The sequence below is a fragment of the Solea solea genome, chromosome 16 (assembly GCF_958295425.1).
Source record: "Solea solea chromosome 16, fSolSol10.1, whole genome shotgun sequence".
NCBI classification, from domain to species: Eukaryota; Metazoa; Chordata; class Actinopteri; order Pleuronectiformes; family Soleidae; genus Solea; species Solea solea.
Window position 1 is genome coordinate 4,302,831 of NC_081149.1, and position 18,652 is coordinate 4,321,482.

General features: G+C 41.2%; 1 protein-coding gene across 4 annotated transcripts in view; it reads right to left on the reverse strand.

Annotated features, from left to right (window-relative positions):
- The window catches only part of igf2bp1 (insulin-like growth factor 2 mRNA binding protein 1), a 66,619-nt gene extending 49,805 nt beyond the window's left edge, over positions 1 to 16,814 (reverse strand). For 2 of the 4 annotated variants that reach the window (XM_058652502.1, XM_058652500.1), the window contains exons 1-2: positions 16,067 to 16,810; positions 14,821 to 14,881 (exon numbers count right to left, since the gene is read on the reverse strand). In XM_058652502.1, coding sequence (XP_058508485.1) covers positions 14,821 to 14,881; positions 16,067 to 16,241 — 236 coding nt within the window. In that variant the 5' untranslated portion in view covers positions 16,242 to 16,810. Of the gene's footprint in view, positions 1 to 14,820; positions 14,882 to 16,066 lie in introns of all 4 variants that reach the window. The other 2 variants (XM_058652501.1, XM_058652503.1) reach the window with 2 other exon arrangements.
- Positions 16,815 to 18,652: the final 1,838 nt, after the last annotated feature.

An 18,652-nucleotide genomic window follows, 5' to 3' on the forward strand; every position in this document is an offset into this window, starting at 1 on the left:
AACAGTTCACTTGTCAGTATGAGTATTATAATCCCATTAAACATGTCGAGTTTCTTCTGTGTCACAGGAGGGAGCTTTTTAAAAGAGACAAGTAAAAAAAGAAAAGAGAAAAGTCTATGTTACAAATTCAGGGACGAGGTTGTCATTCTGGGACACGCATGACGGTCAGGCAGCAGGAGAATGACCTATATGAGTGTTTGTGTCCACACTGACACACTTTGATTTGTTTCTTTGGTTAATCTGTGACACGACCTTCAAAAGAAGTAATGTCAAGTCACTGCACTGTCCCTGTAATTTACATCATCGAACACAACCATGTGAAGCCGTGCACCATCACTCAGTCACACAGCAGCTCCTCTAAAGAAAGTCCACAACTCTACCTCAAGCCCTCAATTCATCTACCTTTCACAATAAGAGCATACACTGTATTTTACTGTGGAAAACAAAAGTAGAAAAGGATTTTTATCCCATGATCCACACACACTCAAACATACTCAGTCATGTTGTTTTATCAGCTCATGTTTTTTTAAAAGCTCATGTTCAACCACTATAACTGAGAATACATTTTAAACACAAGAAAAACATAAACAAATACCAATATTATAATAATCATGTCACAGATGCCATTGTGACACAACCATAATCAAAAATAAATCTACGTATGTACGTATTAAAGATTATATATATTATATATAAAAGATTGTGCATGTTGTTGACACTGAGCTCATGTTACGTGCATTCTTGATAACAGAGCCGGCCCTGGGCATAGGCAGTATAGGCAAATGCTAGGGGCGCCGTCATCCGCAGGGGGCGCCGAAAACGGAGAAAAAAAAAAAAAAAAAATTTATTTTTTTTTTACCAGTGCCATTATTACTATTATTTCGAAATATTATATAAGCCCACAGCGACATAAAGTCATAGCAAAGATTATTAAATAATGCATCGTAGTTACCGTTGTTGGAGCAGTGTTAGCTTGCTAGCTTACTTCAGACGATAGCAACATTGTTTAATAATCAATAAATAGCTGAGTCGACGTGTGTTAATGTTACTCCACCTTAAATTCATCAGGGACGTTTGGAAACTTAACGTTAGGCCTGTTCAGGTGTTATTTTACAGGTGTCTTTCCTGCTTGTATGTCAGTTAAAATGCTTTTAGTTGTCCGTCCCCTTTGTAATAGTAAGCCTTTGGTTTTATGTGTCACAGTTTATGTTTGTTAAAGTTTACATCAGTGTTAAAGTGCAGTTAAAGTGTATTACTGTTAATATTTCATACCTTAGCTTTCCCATATCATTCATAGGCTATATATACATATATATTCATTTCACTGCACTTTACTGGTTTTTGCACTCTGGTTAGACTGAATTGCATTGCAATGACAATAAAGTTGAATGAATCTCATCACATTTTCATTATTAGTCTATATTAGTCTCATGTATAGCACACCAAGCATCTGTTTTTTTATTAAAATGTAACATGCAGTCGTCACATATACTTCTCTTCTCTCTTCAGATGCACTTTTAAAATATTTCAGTACCACCCCCAGTGACACAGCATCAGGTGCTCCTGTCCTTTTTAATTTTATCACTTGTTTCTTTCTTTAGTTTTTATTTGGTGTGATATTTTTTACTCAAAGAAATAAAATCTTGAATACACACATGCAGTTTCTGTGTGATTGTATGAAAGTTACATTACATTACACACAAGTTGATTGTGAAATTGACTGCTGCGATGCAAGGGGGCGCCAGCTAAAATCTTGCATAGGGCACCAAATTACTCAGGGCCGGCACTGCTTGATAACAACATTGTCATGAGGAACAAACAGAGCAGTCTTACGGAAACTGAAGGGATCGATGGATGGAACACATGGAAAAGTAAACGGAGACACACACACAACCAGGAAGAGGGCAGCACAGGGAGTGCTTTACACACAACCAAAGAACAACACGCTAAAAAATCCACTCTCAGCCAATCAGAGCCCATGAGAAAATACCTCCTGGTCAATCACAAGCTGTACGTCCTATAGGCTCCTTCACCTCCACGCTCTTTCTCATTAGGCTGAAAATATGTCAAGAATGTAGGGAACACACACACACACACACACACACACACACACACACACACACACACACACACACACACACACACACACACCCCTCCTCCAGCAACCAACACACACTTTAATCTAGAGCAGCCAAAGTTTGAAGTTGAAAGGTCTTTTAGGAAAAAAGAACAATAATTAAAACAAGTAAAAAGGAGGAAAAGTGTTGAAAGAGAAAAACAAACAATAGCATGTGAGGCCTGACGCTGTGGAAAAACACAGAAAAAGAGAAAGACTGAGTCAAAATCTGCAATAATTTCACTTTCGATCGGTTTTTCTATGGACAACCAGGATAAAAAGAGGATTTCTGAGAAGTAAACAAAGCCAGGAGACGACAACAGGGAGTAAACAGCACTCACCCTGTGTGTTCCTCTTCAGAGGAGAATACATGAGGAAGCATCTCTCTAAAAGATCTGTATCTTCTGGTTTAAGTGTGTTTGTGTGTTTATTATTTATCCCACAACAGAAATCTGTGTGAGGTTTCTACATATTTCTCTTTTCTCGTCTTCATTTAAATAAACTTGACCTGCTGAATGGGTTTAATTCAATTGTCATGAACTCTTTTGTTCGATTAAACATAAAATAATCTGAATTAAGCGTGTGTATCTGAGTGTAGAAACATTTATAGAAACCTTAAATATAAATCTGTTTCTCATCAATCCCAATTATCCACAGTAACAATTAGTTACTTGAGCACTTTAGCAAGAGCAATAAATAAAGTCCACAATATGACTTTACATCATACACATCACGGACTCTATTTACTACTGTTTTTCTGTCATTAATTAATTCTTTATCCAAAAACACCCATGAACAACAATGACATTTCCTTCTACTCGCTTTTTCTTCTTTTTTACACATATTTGACATAATGCTTGTACATAGGTCTAAACTTGTATATTCTTATATTTAATGTTAGTCTAAAGTAACTTGGTTATAATGTTTCTAAATGTTACTTACAGCTGGAGTTTTTAATACATTTAAAAAAACACAATGACATTGTTTCTTGTTGAAACTTTGTTTTTAGAATTATTCTGATTTGGTTATAGCTTTGTTTTATTTACTGTAAAACGTGAAGCTATCAGGTTAGCACCACATTTGATTTCTCCACCAAAGTCAAAGCAGGTTTTCTTGCAATTAGCTGGTGTTTTTAACTAGAATGTAATGTGTGAGTAAAGAGTAAAGTCAATGTTAGAGCCATAAATTAGGACAAAGTCCAACTCATTGTACTTTTCAGAGGAAAAGCTCCACGTAGAATTAATACTTGCATTAAACCATTAACTTAAGAAAGGGACGGTCTCTACAACAAAGAGAAAGAATACAAATATGTAAGAAAGATGAAGTGACGTGTCACTGTTTTAAAATGAGCACAGAATGTTTTTCTCTTTTTTACGACAACAAAACAAATACATTAAGAGGAGAAAGCCTCAGAGTTCTGGTGGCAACATAAAAGGCTGGATTAAGTCTTTAAATTTAACTGTTAACTTTGAAACTCAGGCCTGTAAAAGGGGGCGGGACAAAGCCCGGATTATGAAAGTTGCTTCTGTCTCTTCATGGGACTTTTTTGTTTTAGTTTCACTGATGACACACATTCAGCAGATTGTGTTTTACCAGAAAAATGACTCATTTCTGGGGATTTGCCATTTGATCTTGAAATGTCTCGCACTCAGACAACGTGGGAACTAGAGAGTTTGCATTTGAATCACACGACTGCTGCTGCTGCTGCTGCTGCTGCTGCTGCTGCTGCTGCTGCTGCTGCTGCTGCTGCTGCTGAAGACCAACGAGTGGCATCAACTGGAACATGTGCTTTATAAAAAATAAAATAAAATGAAGTTGTTTAAAACCCAAGGTTGAAGAAGCTTCAGAGGCTGGGTGAATTTGAAACGGTGTGAAGGTCAGACACATTTCATTCATTATATACTGATTCCCAGCTAACGCTCATAGGACAGCAGTCCAATTAAAATGGCGTAGTCCAGCTACAGCGAGCGGAGCTCAACTTAACTGTGCACGGAACATGTAGAGAACGACGGCTCTCTCTGCAACGTACATGCAAGCAGAAGATCTTTCTACACACACACACACACACACACACACACACACACACACACACGTGCACGAGAGGCCCCAGCAGACCCCGACCCCTAGGCCCCAACAACCAGCACCCCACCCCCCAAAACAACCCTCCCATCCCCCCTTTCTTTCCATCTTTGCATTCTTTTTTTTTTTCTTTTTCCTGATCATCACTGAAGCTCTAGTGTGACATATCCATGCACCCGTGTGTGTGTGTGTGTGTGTGTGTGTGTGTGTGTGTGTGTGTGTCCGATTTATTTTTAGTGAGATGAGGCAAAAGAGACATGGAATAAGAGAGTGGGGAAAAGAGAGAGAGAGAGGGAGAGGGGAGGGACAGATGGTTTGAACCAGAGAGAAGAAACAATCAGAGAGATGGGGCGGAGCAGAAGGAGAGAGAAAGAGGTGGGGGAGGAAGGAGGCGTTTCCTTCTTAAAGAGACAGGACTCATTTACCCCTTCACCTACATTCTGCCTCCATGAATCTCAAATGCAAGATAAGACAAGAGCTTTGTCTTCTTTTGGTTTTAAAGGCGAGTTCCTCTGCAGCAGCAGCTGCTGCTTATTAACACGTTATCCTCCAAAACCACCGAGAAGGTTTATCTACTTATGATGAAGCTCACAATCGTCCTCCATTTCTTTGAAATATATTCCACTGATTTATTGTTGAAATTCAGCTTCAAGAGACAAAATGAGTGAAGTGCAGACTCAGATATCCTGACACACATGGATACTACATTACCCACAATGCACCCGTCAGATAAAAAACGCCCAGGCCTTTGTAACTTTATGTTTCCATTTGTGACCGTGGAGTTGTGTTGTTCTATTGTCTGAGTCCAAGTGTACCGACGTCACTGTGAGCTCGTCGGTCTAAAGGATTTGGATCTGGACCAGGGTCAGGGTCAGGACTGGAGACGCTCTCGCTGCAGAGCAGGCGTCTGTTTGGACCAAATCATCCTGATCCTGATTCAAATTAGATCACTTCAGTCTTCACCACAGGCGGAAAAAAGAAAAGTGACAGGAAAACCAGAATATCCTTGAATAATGTGTTTAACAACACTGCACTGATAATATCATTTAGAACTCATAGTATTTGATATTTATGTGCAAGGAAATACAACAAAATGAGCACTAAAATGGAGGTCAAGTCATATATACGATGAATTAACCGTTTTGCTATCGTTCTGAAAGCTTTAAACCATGAAAATGTGAATTTATTGGGCTGTAATTGAATTTTTTTTTATTAGTAGTAGCTGTAGAATATTTTCCTTTAGATATGTTGGGAAAATATTAGTATAAGTATATTTTCAGCTGGTTGAGCTGGAGAAAACTTCCATTTCTAGTCTTAAAAAAAATCCCTTTATCTTCTATCTATCTATCTAAAAAGATGATCACATATTTATATTGTTGTGTCAAACAAGTCTACTGCAGTGAAATGTGGAAAATGATTCTCTGAAATTTATTCAATTATCTTTTTTTTCCCCTCAATCAACAGATTGATTATGAACCATCAGTTTGGGTAGATTTTCTTGTATCATTGTAAAATAATAATGTGTGATCGTCCACAACCTCTGGTTCACTGGTGCTTGTTGTGTTTTGTTTTGTTTTTCCTGAGGATAAAAAATAAAACATTGAGCAGAGTAAGTGCTGACTGTTCAGAACTAAAAGTAATACATGCTCCTGATTAAAGCTCAACTATGTCTCATCCCCCCACAGAAATGCAGTCGAGCTGGAGTCAAATTCAGAACACATGCATCAGTGTGTGCAGTCATTCTCACTGAGCCCTGCGTCTGTCTGTCTGTCTGTCTGTCTGTCTTTAATTCTGCTGCTCGCTCGCCGAAAGCCTGGAATGGTGCAGAGAAAATGGCAACACGCCAAGGGAGGGAGAAAGAACAGACGAAAAAAAAACAAGAGCGAGAGAGCGAGAGAGAAACGAACATACTGTACCAGAGAGAGAAGAAAGCAGGGGGAAAAAGAGACAGTGAAGGCATGAACAGAGGGAGAGGGAGAGGGAGAGGGGAGGATACAGTCAGACCATGCCTGTGAGTGAGCGGAGCAGGGAGGGAGGGAGGGAAGGAGGGAGGGAGGGAGGACCTATTGACTTTTTTTTCTTTTGCTGCTTGCAGGTGCTGCTGCCAGATGATTGGTCACACCCCCCTCACTGCCTCCGCCCACCATCCCCTCCTCCTCTTCCTTGCTATAGCCATGAGAGGAGATGAAGACAGCGAGTGGTTTGCTGCTCTGAGCCTCTCTCACACACACACACACACACACACAGGTTTGTGCAGCTATTCTTCTTAGGACACAGCATTGACTTGCATTCATTTGAACGGTCTAAACAAAGAATTATCCCTGACCAGTTTATGTCCAACCCCCACCTTAACCCCTAACTTAACTCAACCAGCTCCTCAGAAATGGGCTTCTGTTTCATTTGGACCAGGTTTTGGTCTCAATGGGGACTACTGGTCCTGACAAGGTCTTAAAGAGGTAACAAAAACAAGCACACTCACAGTTCTACATGCATTCAAGTGCCTTGAAAGTTTCAAGTCTTTACAGAAACGCGTCAGAAAGGAAATACGAGACAGAATAGAATCTAATAAAATCTTCCATAAAACATACATCATACAATTCATTAGTAATAATTGTTGTGTCACATTCCGTGACTTCAGATTCAGACGTCGTGTGTTACATATTACATCTGAACAATGACGGGAAATATTTGTAGATCTGATTTGTGACATAAATTAATTTGCAGGGTTCATGTTAAAACATTTACTGTGTTAACCTTTCTTAAAATGTGCATACAACGCAAGATAGAACAATCAGAAATACAACTAAACTGTATACACACACACATATATAAATATACACACATATACGTATATATATATATATCTATATATATATACATATATATATATATATATATATAGAGAGAGTGAGAGAGAGAGAGAGTCTGATTCAAAGGACATAAAGTAACAAGGAAAAACTGTGTCAGTTGTGCTACAGTTGAGTCAGACATGATTGAATTTATTAACATAAAGAAGAAAATAAACTTATTTAAAAAACGGAGACGTTGTTTCAGTGATGTCATGAAACGACGACGTCACCTGTTACATAATTCCTGTGTCATCTGTGAGAACACATGCATTTTTAAAGGCGTGGACGTGGGACATGGGCACATTCTATAGCACTGTGTGGATGTTTTTTTGGTTTTTTTTTAAATGCCAGATCTAAGAACCTGCTCTGCTCAAGTGTCCTTGTGCAAAACACCAAATCCCCACCAGCTTCAGTGGATGGTGACCTTGCTGCTCAGTACAGCTGTCACACATGAGGACTACATGAGAGCCAGTGAGGACGGCATCCATTTTAACCAAATGATACATTTATTATAAAGCGGTCTGTGTGGCGGCGCATTAATGTGTGTGTGCGTGTTTCCGTCTCCAGCTCCTGACAGTTCTATAAAGAAAACCATTGCAGTCATTGCACAGTGTTCCATAAAAGATATGTTACATCTGTGAGAGTGTAATTCATTTACGGCTGCAGGTGAGTGACACACACCAACACACCAAAACTGCCCTAACTCCCTGAAAGGAAAGGATTCAAACTTGCCATATTGGGGCATTTTTTTCATGTGATTCATCCACCCATTTCCCATAATGCCATCCTGTGAGGGTTACAGGAGGAGGTGGAGCCAAGCCCCGCTGACTGAGTGTGGGTGAGAGGCCTGGTACAGTCTGGTCCATCACTGGACCACAATCCTTCACATTTACATCCACACCTAAGGTGGACAATGTGGCCAAATATGACTGCCATAATAAAATAAAGTCCATATCAGTAAACACCAACAATTACATATTTGAGTGCAATAAATAAATTAATATACAGACAGAAAGCAACAAGATTTTATTTATTTTTTTAATTTTAAAGTAATAAAAACAATGTATATTTTTAAAACCTATGTTATGTTTCTTTTAATAAAAGCTATATAGCACTACATACTGTATTATTATTATTATTATGTTCTTGAACTTACCTAAGGCACAGTTAGGCTTGGTTCCCATTTTAAGGGGACATCTCAAACATCTCACATCTCACATCTCAATCCAGGCAGTAATCTGCATCCATACAAGAACACCTGGAACACTTGTATCAGGTGACAATTCCAGGCTTTAAAATAATGATTACATCCAAGTACGAGGTGTTTGTCTGAATATAAAGTGAGACGCACTGTGTACATGTCAAAGATGCAAAATGGCAGAAGCACTGGCCGCCATCGCTCACTGGGTCATGTTACATAATTTAAAGAGGAGAAGAAGAAAAAGAAGGGCGGTGGTCCAGATAAAAACGGAGCTGCTTTACAGCGCCTATAATAACAAATACAGTGAATTGGATAGAAACAAGTGAAGCTTCCTGTCCTTTCTCTTCTCTCTTCACTGCGAGGCCGTGTCAGACTGCACCTCGTCATTTCCTGTCTGCCGTGGAGACTCCTAAGGTTTCAGGATGTGATGACAAAGAAAACACGAGACCCAACACCCCGTGGACAAAAGTGGGGATTTATCCCGTGAAGCCTTTTGTGTGCTCTAATGACAAATATCAATATCATTATAAGTAAATACAGCAGTTTGTGCAGCACAGAGGACGTGTCTCCACAAACGTGATCTCTGCTGCACACTGGAGTTCTCCGTCTCCTTGAGTGAAGGCCAACGTGATCACCTGAGCAACTGTTCATCAGTGTTACCCACAATACACCAGGCCAAAAACAGACCATATCAAAATTGTCTGTGCCCGATTCAGTCGACGTTGTTATTAGATATAAACCATGAGACGGTCTGTGTCCATATTCTCCTCAACATGGCAGCCATTTTTAATAATGAAGAGGCTGCTCAGCCAGATCAGCCTCCAATTCTTCCACGCTTCTCTTTCTCTTTATTTTTTTCACTGTCATTTATTTATTTATTTATTTGATTATTGGTTTATTTAATTTTTTTTTAAAATCTTCCCACACAGTGTAATGATTTTTACTGTAACAGACCCAAACCAGAGGTTCTGACCGGGTGGGTGGATAATGAGCAGGCTGCTGCCTTTTTACATAAACTAAATTGTCGTGTGTGACAACACAAAATGTAACAAACACAGGAGAGTCAAGGTGACCATGAAATATACAGAGAGGAGTCACAATCAATTTTTTAAATGCTTAAATAAGAGTTTTTAATTGCAGAATTTTCTCTATTGTATTTTCTTGGTTTCTTTCTCCAACTTTTCCCCTTAAATTAAAATGTTTGTTAACCTGTTCATAACTAATGTCTACAATCAGTACACGACCTCTGCAGGGCTAAATCATTTTGGGTAAAATGTCTAAATGTGACATTATATTTCAATTACTTTGGATAAAACTCTAAAGTCAGTCTTCAATTCAATATTTACGGTTATAAAATATTTATTACTATACTCTAACTTAAATACACAGAGCAATTTAATTAACCAATGATAATAATAATAATAATAATAATAATAATGATAATAAAAAATTGTAGCCTTCATTGGCTAATTTCAAACTACAATTTTGATTTGAAAACAAACAGGATTATTACCCCACGATCACTGGAGTTACAACTGTGTTGGTTAGTTTTTATCATAAATAAATAGGTTTTAAGTTTATTAAAGAGCGCTCACAGTAGATGACAACAACAAAAAAATGTGAATGTGTTGACACGACCGAGCAAACTCCACCCACATAAACAGAAACACTTTCTCTTAAAAAGATTTTTAGTCTCTGGAGATTGAAACATGAAACATTAATTATGGCCAATTAATCACATGGATTAACACATGGATTAACATCTCCACTACAAATGTCAATCATTACATTTGCATGTAGACACAAGTCAAGCTAAAGTCGTAGCTTGATAACACTGTTTCCTGTCCTTTTATCACTATACAAGCTCCGGTGAATGTGTCTGCTTCTGCTACATGAGGGGAAAAGACCAGGTCTTCCTAAAATATTTAATTCTATAAGATAATTTAGCCAAGCATAAAATATCACTTTGTGAGTCCAAAGAAAACACCAGCATTAAATTTGTTGTTTTAATAAGTTTTTGTCACTGACGTGTTTTTCTAACTGAACACATGCAGAAATAATTTGACTCCCAATCACATTATCTGACTTTGGGGATTTCTATTTAATAGAATTTCAGCTCAGACTAACATGTTTAGGTAGTCTTTTAAAAGTCTAAGACTAAGATAATAATTCAGTTTAAACGCAGCCACTGTGATGATGTCACAGTCCGTCAGTAAATAACAGCAGATAAAACAGTTCATTATGAAGAACATGGACGTAAACATGAAGACAAATTCATGCCCCACATTCAAAGCTCCAGAGGAGAAACTACCAGGGCTGGTGTTGGAGCTTTAGGCACCAGCTACACTAACATGTTCTACTAATTACACACAAGCTGAGGACATCAGTCTTCTGATGGAAATTACAAAGCTAAAAAAAACTTTTTTAACTTCATTTCCAAACTGAAATGATGCACTTTAAATATCAGTGAACATGAATGTAGTGGAATCAGGCTGGGGAAGACAAAATGAAGACATTGGGCTTTGGTTAAATGGTGATCCACTTATTAGAATAGGTGGAAAACAACAGTGTGCGTATTCTCAACCTACATCTCCCAGATTAATAAAGACAGTTATTGGCCTCTCGCCGGGTCCTAATCCCAGTACAACTTGTGGCATCAACGTACACTTCTGTACCACGAGATAAAGAAGATATTAAGAAAATGATTGGTTTAAAAGTGAGGACAACGTTATCTCTGGCTGCACAGAAGTAGAATGTGTAACAGGTTTGTCTCATATTTACACCGAGGTTTATTAGAGAAAAAGAGTTGATGTCCAGAGAGAGATTACACTTCTCCATTCACTCCACCACACATCAAATCCTCTGTTCATTTTGGGGGAAGAAAAATCAGGAAATGGGTTTTTATTATTTTTTACTCATGTCTTTTAAATCTGCTATCATGAGGCCCTCTGTGTGTGTGTGTGTGTGTGTGTGTGTGTGTGAAAATGCAAAAGTCACAAAAAGAAACTAAGATTAAGAACTGAGATTATCTAACGTGAAGCTGAGCTTCTATACAGAACATTGTGAAAACTCCTCATGGGTTCAAAGTGTTCCACGGTGGATTTTTAATCTAAATTGCATGGTGATGACTAATCTTAGAAACAACACAAAAACAGGTCCACTTTATTTTTACTATCGATGTAAAATTTATTTGAGGAGGTCAAGTTTCTGTGTTTGTTTGTGTACAATTATATTAAACTACTTGGTGGGAAAGCATTGTCAGGACCAAGTGAAAGACAATTACATTTGGGATCAGATTAAGGGGCTAAACACGGGGTTGTTTTCACTTTTAATCTGGCCTTTTACTACATGCTTTGTTACATTTCTGAAGTGATAACGCAGAGATAAATATGAAAAGTAGGCATGTGTGTAAATATCTGCACACAGGTCAAACGTATGAGGGTCTCTGCATTGGTTCAGTGTGCATTCTTTGTTTCTAGTAACAGTCATCTGATGTTAACTTTGTGCAGAGCATGTATGTTAAATAAAAACAGTACTTCTGCTAATAATGTGTTATCACTTGAAAATAAACGGAGTAATATATACATGAATTCATTTGTGCTTGGTCGTAGACGAGATCCACGAGATTTTAATGTATTTTTCATCAAATAAAACCTGAAAATACTAAAAACAATTTGTCTTTTGCCATTTAGCTTCACTCATTGTGGGCGTAGCACACATTTGTGCCTTTACTGACAGGATGACTTGTTCTCTTTGGGCACCCCCCACCCCCCCCCCACACACACACACACACACAGTTCAGCCCCCACCCCGGCACTCTTCCCCCCGTCCCGTTACCACTCCTGCTGACCTCCCACAAACCTCTGCAGCCTGACACACATTTCGGCCGCCAGCTTCATGACCAGTATCATGGCTGTCTCTGAAATGAGAGACCTGTCGCTCTCCTGTCTTACAGCAGGCCTTTGTCACCACAGACAGACAGACGGACAGACACACGCCCACAGCATGGTGGACCAGGAGGGGCAGCCACAGACAGCGCCCCCTGCAGCAGCCTATCCCAACAGTGATGGCAGTATAATTGAGAAGGAGTGGAACCCTAGAACTTCTACTCATGAGACTCACCACCGACACCCTCCCCCTCCCTCTCTCCCTCCCTCCCCTCCCCCCAGCACCATCCGTTAAATAAAGGGTTCAGTTCCCTTTGAACAGCAGCCCCTCCCACACAAACACACACCTCCAGTGGGATTCTATGTCAAAGTATAAACTACACACACACACTCAGCAGCAATGACAACCAGCTAAACTCAAGACTTCCAACACAACGCTGCAGCCAAAAATCCACACTACATGAAAACTAGTGATTTGAACACGTCGTACCACTAATAATCATCTCGCTTCTTGAATTAGCCAAATTTACACACCCGGTGTGAAAAATAACAATAAAGTGTCTGCTTATGCAAAGTAAAGCCCTTTTTTACACCACTGCTGGGATATTTGAAACATTTACTATTAAAAACAGCACATTTGTGTGGACTCATGTAATGCGAACACGAAGGCATACAGTGGTTGAGCAGATGTTAACATAAATATTTAAACAATCATTTTGGGACTTCATTTGGCTCCCGTTAGTTTAAAAAAAAATGTGTTCCCCAAAAATATTACACTTTTATTATGAACCACACGTGAATGACTTCCTGTTGTGTTGTTACAGGAGGGTCAGCTGGACACAGTGTGTGCAGTTGTCCTGCTTCATTCAGGGCTTCGCCATTTTCCCCCCTCACTGGCTGACGTGTAGTGACTCCCCCTTTGCGTGGAGGACCCACGTGTTGTGGAGCCACTTGAAGGCCTTGGCTCGCCCATGTTGGCCCACCATCTCACTAAATCACCTTTATCATTATGGCTCTTCAAGGTTATCACACAGGAGGTTCGGGACACTGTGCACAACACACACAGCACCATCAGAATACATTTACAGACTTGCTGAGAGATTAGAGGAAATTACAGCCTGCTGCCATGTTGGTTCCCTAAGCATGACGAGTGACCCGTTTCTGCACTCTGACGATAACTGCAAGATAGAGCCTTTCTGCCCAACGTCACTCAGCTACACACAACACACGTCTGGCTTTTTCCCCTCTTTTGTAAGTAACACAGCCATGTTGTGACATTTCCGGTGCAGAACAGTTGCCCCAGCACAAATCAAAAAATATGGAAAAATCTCATGAAAAATGCATGGAAGTTGATGCACAAAAAATAGTGTAAAATGAATTTGAGGCAAACAGCTCAACCAATCGGGCAAAGGCTTTCCTCACATTTGAATACAAACACACATGCATGCACGCATGTGGCCACACAGCAGAACATGCAGGAGAGCTTTGCTCACGGCTCACCTCGTATCTGTGCCAAAGGTTACAGGCATGGAAGATGGTCCATCGGCAAATTCCACAATGCTGTTTAAAGCAGGTCAAGTCTGGCTATTGAAGAAATAATAATAATGATAATAATAACAGAGCAGCTGATCTACAATAGACATCAGTTTATCACTGAACTCCTTTAAATATATGTATACATATATATATTATTTTAAAAGTACAAGTTTAAGCTTCAGCTCTAGTCCAGTCCATTACAATGCTCCACTGTTGTGATGTTTTAAATGGACAATAAAAATGTACACTCCTGTTTCAGCTTCACATCTGGCTGCACAAGGTCAATATAACTAAAATTAAAAAAATTAAATTTTGAATTTTCTTTTAAAAAACAACAGCTGTATTTTCCACTGTTTTCTTCTTTAAATGTATTTAATCATTTTAAATACTTATGTCTATTATATTAACTTGTTGAAAGTTATCATTAAATCATTGAACATATAGGCTGGATTTTTTTTTAGGAGCCAACGTCTACACTTGTTTATATAACTGAATTCAACGTGCATACCTACCCCCACCCCCAAAGTAATTTACAACCTGGGACACGATCTTCACAAATAACCTATGTGGACACATTTAAATTGAAGGCGTCAATGCGTGTGCGCGTGTGTTGAAAAGGTCAGTGTAACAGCGACAGGACCACACACACACACACACACACACACACGTTAACTGAAAATGACCCTGTGTAATTTTGAAATCCTGTCATTTTCCAGTGGGGCCGGATAAACGGACACGACCTGAGGCATGGACGCTTGTATGCTCGTGGCCTAATGAGCCTGCACTCACTATTACACACACACACAGAGATATTTACCTATTGGCCCCAACGACACACACACAAACACACACACAAGGCAGGCAGCCAGCAAAACGTGTCACAGGTCATTTTCACAGCAATGGCGGACAAAAGTTCATGTTGCACACGCTAACAAACAACCACTAAAAAGTCGGTCACCGTGCTGCGTTCACGGCCACTCCTCGTCTCACTCATTACAGCGGTAACGAGCACAACTCATAGCAATAACCGTCACTTATCGCTCGAGAGAAAGAGAAGGCCTGGGCGGCGTGATGCAACACATGAAAGGGGGGTTACATCGAGAGGAGGGGGAGGGGAGGGCAGCGGGTGGGGGTGTCAGTGCTCTCTCGTACCTTTGCTTCTTGGGGACGGAGTGTTCAACTTCAATGCGTTTCCCATCAAGTTCCACTTTACCTGGAAATGTGGAAAACACACACACACACACGTCAGAAAAGGCTCACACGCGACATGCTAACCGTTAAGCTAATGCACGTAAATGAGGTGTGTGTGTGTGTGTTTCTGTTTCTAGAAACATGTGTTTCTGCAAACATAAAAATACAAAAGAAAAGTCACATAAATATGTGAAGTGAAGCCACAGTTGATGTGTGTGGAATACTGAGTGGGTTCGAAAAAGGGCCCAAAACACGACACGTCCTGGAGTGATTTTAAACATGTCACAGTCGAGCTCATTAACCCCTCACCGATACAATGTAGCCTAGCATACAAATGTCAATTGTAGCCTCTTTGTGAGGTTTCAAAAGTGCTCGTGTTGTTGGTTCGGCCGTGGCAGTTTTGCTCATGTTCGCGAGGCTTCGTGGAGACTAGAAGAGGAGCAGAGCGGACTACCATGGCGACCTTGCTTCCTCATAATACAAACCCAGTGTAGTTTGTAACCAAAAGAACAAGAATAATCATTTAAAAAAGACTCAAAGCGGGTTAGGGTAACAATGGAGGCGCTGTCCGTCGGTACGCGGTGGTTCGGTGTGACGTGGGGCTTGTTTTTAGAAGAATAAAGGTTGATATGTTTGTTCCATCTTTATCATAGAAAGAGAAGTGTCGACTCAAAGGGGGAGGAGAGTCAGCGAGGGTCCATGCTATATCACAATGCTACTCACGTGCACATAATATAAGATACTCGTAAATACACGTGCAGCATGAACTATTATCGGTCCAAATAAATCAACATGAATAATGTCACATTGGTTCAATAGTAACAGTGTAGAGTCTCAGGCTACTACGAGCTATAGCTTTACGTTCACTCTGCTCGCGTCCCTCCCCCTTTGTAAAACTTGAATGGCTCCCCCGGGTGTGTGTCTCTCCACACACCCCGACTCTTTAAACTAGCGTCGATACAATTATTGTTTGAATTTATTTTTCCTGGTACATGAATGTAAATAGCTCGGGGGTGGAGGTGGAGGGGGGGGGGGAGTGAAGCTGCAGCATGCCGCTGATTGAGTGCGTGCAGCCGGGGATGTGCGCCGGCGTTTACCGCTTCACTTGCGAATGAATGAAACTAACAGTCGAGAGTGTGTGTGTGTGTGTGTGTGTGTGTGTGTGTGTGTAGTCGGCGGCGGTGGTCATTACTCCACCGTAACTCACCGGAAATCGCCTCGATCGCCTTCATGGCCCACTGGTCGTCCGGACAGTCCACGAACGCGTAGCCGGTTTTCATGAGAAACTGTCCGGAGTAAGGGATCTTGTACTCATCGAAGGTTTTCCCCAAGTCCTCGGCGGTCACGCTCTCGCTTAGATTCCCAATGTACAGCTTGTGCATGGTGGAAAGTGTTTCTCCCAAGTCCAAAAAACAGAAAAAGACAAAAACCCAGGAAAACTCGACTATAAATCGGCAGAAGAAAGAAAAAGTTTCTCTCCAGGATTTTTGCAAATAGCGCAACAAGACAGCGTCACACTTGTCACACTGTGACTCAAAGTGGAAATCACGATTGATCGCAAAAGAAGACGCGTTTAAAAAAAACAACGCAAACCGGGGGAGGGAGGAGGGGGATATCAATTATCTGCAATAAAGTAAAATTGAGATTTTAGAGGAGAAGAAAAAAAAAAGAAATGGCTTATGAATTTAAGTTGTAAATCCAGATGAAGAAGAAATGAGATCCTGTGACTTCAGTCGGCTCCAACAGACGAGTGAAGCAGCAGCAGCAGCAGCAGCTCTGTACTGCACTGAGGAGGAGGTGGGTGGTGCTGGGTGGGTTTGGTGATGGGTCTGTGGTGGAAGAGCGCGAGGAAACTATGGCAGGAACAAGTCAGGGGAATGTCTCTCACTCTCTCACACACACATACATACATACACACACACTCTCTCTCTCTCTCTCGTTTTCGACCTCCCTTTGCCAATAACTGTTTCTGCCGATAGAGTGGTGACGTCGCCCATCCACTGACACGCGCACGCGCTCTCTCTCTCTCTCTTTGTGTTTGCAAAGAGGAAACCACGTGGTCTGTTGGGAGTATAGGCTCGGGGAGGAGGATGAGGATGAGGAAGGCAAAGGGGGGCGGGGCTCCCCATCTTATCCTAGGGTATTCACCCACCAGATGAGCGCGAGCGTATAGTACATGTATGTGCGTGCGCGCGCACGGGCACACCAAAAGCAAAACACCGCGCGCCACACTGTACTGTCGCTACGCGTGCACGGCGCGCTGTTTGCGTGACGTATACGTGGATGAGCGGCACACACGCGCTACATCCCGCGAGACGTGGTTTCCTCCGCCACACACAGTAACATAGTAATGTAAGGCGGAAAAGCTGTGGATTTTTATTTGCATTAACCCACTTTCTCCCGTGACACATGTGAGCAGTTGAAGGCCGAAAAAAAAAAAATAGGCTTCACATTTAAATAACGAGGCACCGCCCACTCAGCAACTACCACGCACACACCCCCTCTGTTCCCGCCCATGTGACGATAGTGTTAGTGGTGGTGATGAATTTTAGTTGTCATGTTGTTACATAAACGACCTCTAAGTTGCTGTTCAGGAATGACAGAACTAAAGCATTGTTGTCTCCAGGCCTCGTGGGTGTTTCTCCCGTGATGTGAAAGTTAACTTGGACACATGGCTGTTCCTGCACAGAGAGCCATTAAGTGAAGCTACCTCTCAAACATGGCTGTTCCCGCACAGAGAGCCATTAAGTCAAGCTACCTCTCAAACATGGCTGTTCCTGCACAGAGAGCCATTAAGTGAAGCTACCTCTCAAACATGGCTGTTCCTGCACAGAGAGCCATTAAGTCAAGCTACCTCTCAAACATGGCTGTTCCTGCACAGAGAGCCATTAAGTCAAGCGACGTCTCAAACATGGCGGCGACACAGTGCAGGCATGTCTATAGGCAGGTGGGAGGTCTCTGTGAAGCTTATGTTTGATGTTAATTTGCACCGCCCCACTGCTCCTGGGACTCTTTGCAAAAAAACATGACCGGCTCTCAAAGGTCACGGCTCCCAACAGGAGACACCAGGAGTAACATACAACAACACGCAGCTCTGTTAGCTCCACTCCTCTCCACGTCAAGGGCCGTTCTCTTGGTAGAGGCAGCAGCAGAGTGGCGCAGTTGCTTGGCTACAGCACCACACATAGTGCTGTAGCCAAGCAACTGCGCCACTCTGTGTGTGGAAGAAGACTTCTCAAAATGGAGGCAGGCAGGGACTGGTGCACACAGGCCTGCCCCCCCCCCCCCCCCCCACACACACACACACACCAACTTCCACAGTTTGGCTGTGGTTCACACTGGTGCTCTGTGTGTGTGTGTGTGTGTGTGCATATCTCACGCTCTCCTGTTTTGGTCATATATTTTTGAGTGTGGGTTGTGTTTTAACAGGGTCTGTGCTCTATGAGAGGCTCCATTTAGACTTTGTAGCCAGACTGTTCAGGCCCAAAGGCGACGTGTGCGCTTGCCTTGTTAGAAAATGGCTTCTATCCACAAAATGGACCCAAAGCCTGGAAATTGTTGTACAGTAGTCTAACTGTTGCCTCGCCATGGTTGATCTTATATAAGCGAGGGCTTCTTTTTTTTAATATAAGAAATGCTGTTCTTTTTTCCCCAGGAGCATAGATGAAAAAAACAAGAACGCTCATATTTTAAAGTACATATACACATAAAGTGGAAGTAAACACATATGTTTCTTCATAAAAGTTATAATTAAATGAATACATTTAGTTTCACAGTCCTGGAACTATAAGTG